The following is a 7,738-nucleotide window of genomic DNA, read 5'->3' on the forward strand; positions in this document are numbered from 1 at the left end:
GTCTTCTGGCTAGTTCCTGTAACTAAATTCTCCCGTAAAAAATAAAAAATGCCTCATATTCTGATTACTTTTGGCTCTCCATTTAAGGGATAAGTACCTACTTTTGATATTCATTCAGCATAGTTTTGTTTCTGAACTTCCATAGGCAATAAAAGCTATTACAGCAACATATTACCATAAACATCAAATCTTATAGCCATTATACACCACTCAGTATCCTTCTCTTCTGTCTAAAACATGATGCTGTTTCCTGTTTTCCAGTCTCTGCTTTTCTGTGTTGTTGTTCTTCCAAGATCACTACAGGTGATGAGTGGAGTTTTCATTATCATACGGTTTGTTTTTGCTCGTATTTTCTTTCCGTGATCTAGATAGCTGATTGGAAGCTGCAGCTGTTAAACAAGCCTGTCAAAGACGTCATCTGAAATTCTCTACTTCCCTTTTTAGTTCTCTGGTAGGGCGAAATCTCGATTTACTAATGCCCTGCTGTCCCCTTTGTGTGAAGACAGCCAGATGCACAGGACACGTCCTCACGAATCGAGCCCTGGCGCTCTGTCCGCACAGCATCCCCAGCCCTCACCCTCTTCAGAGTTTAGACCAAATGCAAGCAACATTTGGAAGCCATGCACTGTCTCCTTCCACCCGGCCTTGGTTTCCTCCCTCTCCTTTCTCGCTTTATAAAGAAGTATTGTCCCCACCTCCTTTCCAAACAGGACCTAGTGGTCATTTTTATTTATTGTTTGAAATGTTATCACCACCATGCTTTTTCACTGAAAGCCTGTCTAGTTGTGAGATATACATCTTTTTCCTACTCAGTTGAAGAAATTTTCAGCATGATTGAATGAGGAAAGAGGATGGACCGTGTACAAGTAGTTACTCAACAGGCCTAACTGGGGCGAGCCGAGCCGGCAGAGCGAGCAGGAGACGCTCGTGTGGACCGCTGCCCCAGCCCTCTCCTTCCCGGCCTCTCCCTCGTTATGCTTCTCGCTTCTGCCAACTCTGGCAGTGGATCTCACCTCCAGGGACACATTCTTTTTTCCTGCCTGAAGTGTGGAAAAAATTTCTTGTTGTCAGAGTTCTGTTGAAATAAAATTGGCATTTGGAAGAAGCCACATTTGCTGGGAAGCTTAGGAGGGGCACCGCTCACAAAGTGCTGAAGGGAGCAAGTTTGCGGGGTGTGGGCTGGGAAGAGAGAGGGGTGAGGGAGCGCGGGGGTCGGGGCTCGGTGCGGCTGCCCGGGCCAGGCTTCAGGGGAGTGCCTCAGTGCCAGGGCGAGCAGTGTTGCCCACAGCCCTCTTCATCCCCTTCTCTGGTGCTGCTTAGAAACACACCCCTCGGGGCGCCTGGGTGGCTCAGTCGTTATGCGTCTGCCTTCGGCTCAGGTCATGATTCCAGGGTCCTGGGATCGAGTCCTGCATCGGGCTCCCTGCTCAGTGGGAAGCCTGCTTCTCCCTCTGCCTCTGCTGCTCCCCCTGCTTGTGCTCTCGCGCTCTTTCTCTCTCTCCTCCCTCCCCCCCTTCACTCTCTCCCTCTGTAAATAAATAAATAAAATCTTTAAAAAAAGGGGGGGATCAAAACTCATAGACTCCTTCCACTAGATTCCCTATGTTTCAGTAATAAAAATTATTAAAAACAAAAAAAGAAGAAGAAGAAAAGAAAGAAACACACCCCTTTCCCTACCCCACCCACCAGCAGGGACTGACTGCACCAGAGTAAAATAGGTCCGGAAAACTGCATTATAACAAATGCTCTCCCCACCTCATTTATTTGTGCCTGTCCTGGGCTGCTAGGGGGCAGCGACTGAGTCAGCCCCACCAGGCGCATCAGAAACCAGGGCATAGACTAGGCAGCCAGCTCCAGCGGGGCTGCTAGGGCTGTGGGGACCCTACGGAGCATAGGGGAGGACTGGGTGTTCTCCTTGTGTGTATTCTTCTGTTTTCATCCTCCATCCCATCTCCCCTTCCAAGAAACTAATGAGCAGTTAGGATTTCTCTCTGAAGCCAGGCTCATCTGTCAGCCTGCTCCAGACTGACTTCCACGACCCCCACCCTCCTGGGTCAGGGCTGGACCTCTACGACCTGAGGCGGTGGGTGCTGAGGGCACATTTGTCATTGACTTGCTTGTGTGTGTAGCTCTCCTAGGAGACATCGCTTTTAATTGTCCTTATACCATTGAGCCGAGCCCAGAGCCTGACCTGGATCGACTGCCCCATAAATGATTGTCACACGAAGCAGGGCTCTAGACCTTGTGAGCGCTCCTTGACGCACATTCTCTCCAGCGTTTGTTCTTTCTGCTGTGAGGAATGGCTGGATTTGTGTTTGCGTAAAATTAAATATGTTTGTATTAGATTCGTCTTCCTGTGATCCTTAGAAAAATGTGTTTTAAAAACAAAATAAATAGGATAGTGAGAAAATTAAAATGCTTTGGTGATCTAAATACTTGTGAAGTACATTTTTTTTAAATAAATGTTACAAAATATTTTCATGAGTTCCAAGTAAAGTTAAGAGGGGATCTACTGGATTTTTGGCTAAGTGCTAAAAAAAAAAAAGTTCTTTAATGCCCTGTCCAAATATTTCAACTTAAATTTACTGGTAGCTATTTCAGAGGAAGATGGGAACTCTGCAATCCTTTGTTTGTTATAAAGAAAATGTTTTTGTCTTCAAATGTTTGAGGAAGGATTAAAGGCAATTTATGACTTGGGTAGAAAGTAATAAAAGTAGTAACAATGGAGTGTCTTCTAAGCTATCACCATTTTCTGGAATTACTAACAATATCAACTCAGCAGGCATTTTACGTCCAAAGGGAATTGCTTTCATTTGTCATGCTTTAATGTAAACTCTAGGGTCAGTCTTGTAGCCGCGTGCTGGATCATTTCCTCCGTTCCGCTGTTTGAAAACAGGATTCATTCAGTTGTACGGCAGAGGAATTCTGCCATTAGATCTTTTACTGCAGGCTCAAGAAACAGATTTATGATTCATTTCTTTCAGGAAATAAGCTTCAAGATCTGCATAAAATGTCTTTTATTAAGATAAGTCACCGCCTTTTCATTTTTCCAGGAATGCTCCTTTTTCATTCCCAAGGGAAATCATAATCATAAAGAAATTAACCTAATAGGTGATTTTCCTTTTTACGGTACCCCTTTTTATCAGTATCATCCTAGTTTACAGATTTCTTATCATTTGTTTAATTCCAACAATCACATATACTTTTGATAGCATTTTACAATTTATAAAGAACTTTTTAAATAAAATTGCTTTGATCTTTGCAACAATTCTGTCTAGTAATCATCATAATAATAATGCTGTTATATTTATTAAGCAAGCCCTTTTACTATTTGAGGGAATACGAGAATCGGTGGTATCAGGACATTACCCAGCATCAAACAGCAGGTCCAGAACTCAACGAAGAACTTACCTCCAAATGACATCCTCTCTTAACTGTACATCTGACAAATTCAATGCTGTTTTCCTTGGAAGGTGTTCCCAGAAAGAGCTCCCAGAAGTGTCAAAACATTATTATTGCACACGTTCTGTTTTCTGTTTTCGAAATGGTTGGTTCTGTTGCTTAATGAAGCTCAGTTTTGTAAGACCGGCCCAAGAATTCACTTTTATGCATGGGTAAGTGTGACTGTGGAAAATGAATCTGAAATAATTTTAAAATAAGCACAAGAGTTTGTGTATGATACTCTAATTATTTTAGTGCTTCAGATTTATGTAACGGGCCAATCTTATTTATGTAATGGAGTCACTCTCAGTACCGTCACCTGAAAATGATGGATATTTCCTTAATTTCTTCTACGTAAGACTCCTTTAATATGGGATGAAATGTGATATGAAATGTTTAATGTGTTTGTAGATCATTCCATTCAACACCCTTTGATTCCAAGATGAGAACCCCTGGTTGAAATAGCCTCGAGCTCTAACGTTCAAAGTTTTTGAATCCATGTCAGAGAATGTTCCTGTGTATGTGATATTATTTTCTCCAATAATTCAGTCCTTAACGAGTTGATATTTGCTCACCTACCATAACGTGGATTGCGCCGATCTGCATAGGTCTTTGTTTAAATACATGTGTCTTCTCTCCACTCAGAGTAAAAGAAGCGGAAGAGGTGTGCAGGCAGAAAAAGGGGAAATCACTTTATAAGATAAAACCGAGACATGACTCTGGAATTGTAAGTATTTAACTCTTCTCTTTTTAACTTGTGATTTGCTTTGGTTTTTAAACACTGTCTTCACAATATATACAAACTCACGTAATAACATTTTAATTATTTTCCTCTTAAGTGTGAGAGATTCTCTCTCTCTCCTTTTCTTTATGCCTTTAATCAGGCCCAAAGGCTAAGAGAATCTCAGTGTCTAGCATCCAAAGCTTAAGAATTAAGACAAATCTACTAAAGGAATATGCATGGACCCAGATAGGTGGGCGTCGGCAGGAGCTGGAGGGCAGCTTCTCACTTTCCCCATTACACCAGCATCACCAGCACAGGGCTGCATTTGAACCCAGCGTGGCTGCTATCGTTGGACTAGCACCACTGGGATCTAAAAGATGATGGGAAGTGCCTTTGCTCACACTGGGGGGCTCAGGCCTGGCTTGTACCCATGAGGGGCTTCTACGGAGTTGGCTGGGCAAAAGCTGTCGGCCGGGAGGCTGAGTTTCACAAGCTAATCGAAGGTTCTTCCTTGCCCACTTCCTTCTCTAAAATGCCGTGTTGTGCACCCTGGAAGGCAGGGCTTCATAAAAATGACGAGTTTTCCCTTGTTTTGGATGTTTTGAGGGTGTATCACTTGGTACCACAAGACTAAGTAAACGATGCTGTTTTAAAAGGAAAGTTGGGTTCGGCCTTAAAATAGGAGCATTTTGAATTGGATTAATCTAATGTGGTCTAAATGGAAATGATCAAAACCCAGGTTGGAATATGATTAAACTCTGATGAAACCCTATTTAGAAACAGGAAGTAGATCTTCATTTAAAAGGTATTTTCCCTTTAGTTTCTCTATATCAAAATTAATCTTCTCTAATGACAAGTATTATATTATGGTTTAGTTTATTTTCTTTTTGATTAAAGTACAACCTTAAAGGTGCTTTGAATGAGGAGGAATAATTATTAATTAACCTCAATCATGCCATTATAAGGCTAGAAGAGAATTAAATCGTATTAGCCATGAAACGAAGCAGCCCATTCAGTCCTCATATTTCTGTATTTGTGCATAGACTTGAGAACGAGAAAGGTGAGTTGACACTTTTTCATGTTGGTTAGAAGTTAAATTTTTAAAGCTTTTTTTTTCCTCAAAAATATTTATTTGGTGATTTTGCTGGTGAATATTCTTTTTTTTTTTAAAGATTTTATTTATTTATTTGAGAGAGAGAGAGAAAAAGAGAGCACAAGCAGGGGGAGGGGCAGAGGGAGAAGAAGACTCTGTGCTGAGCAGGGAGCCTGACGTGGGGCTCAATCCCAGGACCCTGGGATCATGACCTGAGCTGAAGGAAGATATGTAACCGACTAAGCCACCCAGGTGCCCCTTGGCTGTTGAAAGTTCTTAAAGATAAAACAGATTTTATTTATATCTTTTTCTCCTTTATGGGCTGGTAGATCTTTAACCTTTTCCCAGAGAATTTGATCCAAATGAAAAGATCTCGCTTGGGCTGTTCTAAACTCCGTACATTTTTTAAAGTTCTTCTTTCTAACTATAACTCTTATCTGGTGCATTTATTTTCAGAAAGCAAAGATAAGCATGAAAACCTGAACAATGAAAAGCAGAATGAGTATGAGTCACTGTAACCACTTCCACAAAATTCAGCTGACCTGAGGGCGGGAAGGAAACTACATCGTTTTGTTCATTTTTCCTCTTGACCTCTTGCATAATCTTTGTGTTTTCTAGACAGTGCACTGATTGTTGAATTTCACTGTACATTCATGAAAAATGTAAAAGCAGTAGATCAGTGGAGAATTTGACACCTTTTGTTTTTGTAAAGTTTATGGTATTATATCGATAGACCAAAACAGCATGTATAAAAGGCAATATTTGCATTAATGCTGAACATGCTAAATGTTAACCTAAAATTTACTTTTGTGAGAATATTCCTTATCCCAGCAAAACACTTTCCTTTCTACTGACAGCCAGTCCTCCATGTCACCGCATTTCGATTTATGGTTAAAATGTTATTTCTAGTGAATTGTTTGTATCAGTTACATGTCTACATATAAATTTTCTATTTTAAAATTTAAGTCCCATTTATGTATCATGATCAAGGCTTTCCCAATTCTTGGGTTGCTTTCCCTAACTATATATTTGTGAAAGAAGATTACCATTTTTTACTCAAGTCAGATAATGAATAGCAGAAATATAGCAAAAGGTAAACGCTTTCCTATAAATCACCTAATATAGGCAGGAATCAGCGTTGTAAGTTTAATGAGGGCTTTTATCAGCCTGTGTTCTTTGAGACCCTACATAAAGCTAATCTTCAACTAAAATAAATCAAACTAACGGTGTGCCTCTCTATGACTTTGCCATCGCCTTCACAAAGAAAACGTGACTCAGTACTTTGAAGGCATCTAAATAAATGATGCTCATAAACTTGCCAAACATGACTAATTGTCGCCCAAAAGGGGAGGGGAGTAAGGTTTGGGATGGATTGGCATCTGCTAATTAAACTTACCTGCCTGAGTATTTTTACATGATTGGAATTGTCTTTACGTGTTATAGCAGGTGATTAAAAGCTGTAAAATGAGTATATAATGACTTGTTATCTGAAGGAGCTTAGGAGAGGATTTTCTTTTATTTCACTTTGAGGGGTAAAAGAAAGTAAATCTCCCACTCTTCGTGAGAGGATGTTAACGTCATCTCATGATGCACCGTGATGGTTTTATCTAACAATAGTACGTAGGGTTTGTAAAAAGTCTTTTGATGATATTTGTTGGGGGTGATGGTTGTTGCTATTTCTTGCTATTGGAAACCAATTATGGAAAGCAACTTAAAAAAGAAAATGTTCCAAATCATAACTATGTTTGCATTTATGTAAAGTATGGTCTCTTTTAGTTTGTAGTTTAAGTGCAAAGAAACAGGAGTGGATTTTGGTTGTTGTTTTGTAGTCTTCCTGTCTCCTTCAGTCCCTCCAATGTGTATATTACCATTCTTCACTGAAATAATAGGGCATTTAACAAGGATCGCTATGTGCAATACTGTATTTAGTGTTTCTATTTCAATTTTTCTAGGATGTTAATTTATATGAAAATAAAATGAATAATAAAAGAGTCCTCTGCCTATTGTGTGTATATTGCCTAAGGGTGCTTGCAAAATGCAGTCATCATATTGAACACGGGAAAAATAAGTTAGACTCTGTGTTTGAAGATTTTTAAAAAGTTCTTATTTCAACGTTAACAGTTGTTAGTAGTTGAGTATTTGCAAAAAATTGAAACGCTTCTAATGCAATCTTAAGGAAGAAGTAATTCCCACTTATGAACAGAAATATATCAGTATTTAAGAAATCCTTTATCCAAAAGTTAAAAGTTAGATGCAAAAATTCATTAAATACAGATTAAGTGGTGAAGGGCCATTGGAAGATGATAAGGCAAAAGGGAAAATGGTGCAGATGGGAGACATATAGAAGAGGAAATAAAGGATGAAAACTAAGAGCTCCACTAATGCACAAGCATGACAAGTTTTCTTCCTCCGTAGTAAGCTTTGCGTTTAGGTCTGTTCATTTTTCAGTATAAACTCCTTCATCCCCTGTACATTGACTT

At 39.8% G+C, this 7,738-nt stretch overlaps 1 protein-coding gene across 1 annotated transcript in view; it reads left to right on the top strand.

Annotated features, from left to right (window-relative positions):
- Nucleotides 1-7,201, top strand: part of FMN2 (formin 2) — a 357,463-nt gene extending 350,262 nt beyond the window's left edge. Inside the window, exons 14-15 of the mRNA XM_040636046.1 lie at nucleotides 4,087-4,168; nucleotides 5,715-7,201. Of these exons, the coding sequence (XP_040491980.1) occupies nucleotides 4,087-4,168; nucleotides 5,715-5,741 (109 nt within the window). The 3' untranslated portion in view covers nucleotides 5,742-7,201. The remainder of the gene's footprint in view (nucleotides 1-4,086; nucleotides 4,169-5,714) is intronic.
- Nucleotides 7,202-7,738: the final 537 nt, after the last annotated feature.

Source organism: Ursus maritimus, unplaced genomic scaffold (genome assembly GCF_017311325.1).
Source record: "Ursus maritimus isolate PB19 unplaced genomic scaffold, ASM1731132v1 scaffold_2, whole genome shotgun sequence".
Taxonomy (NCBI): domain Eukaryota; kingdom Metazoa; phylum Chordata; class Mammalia; order Carnivora; family Ursidae; genus Ursus; species Ursus maritimus.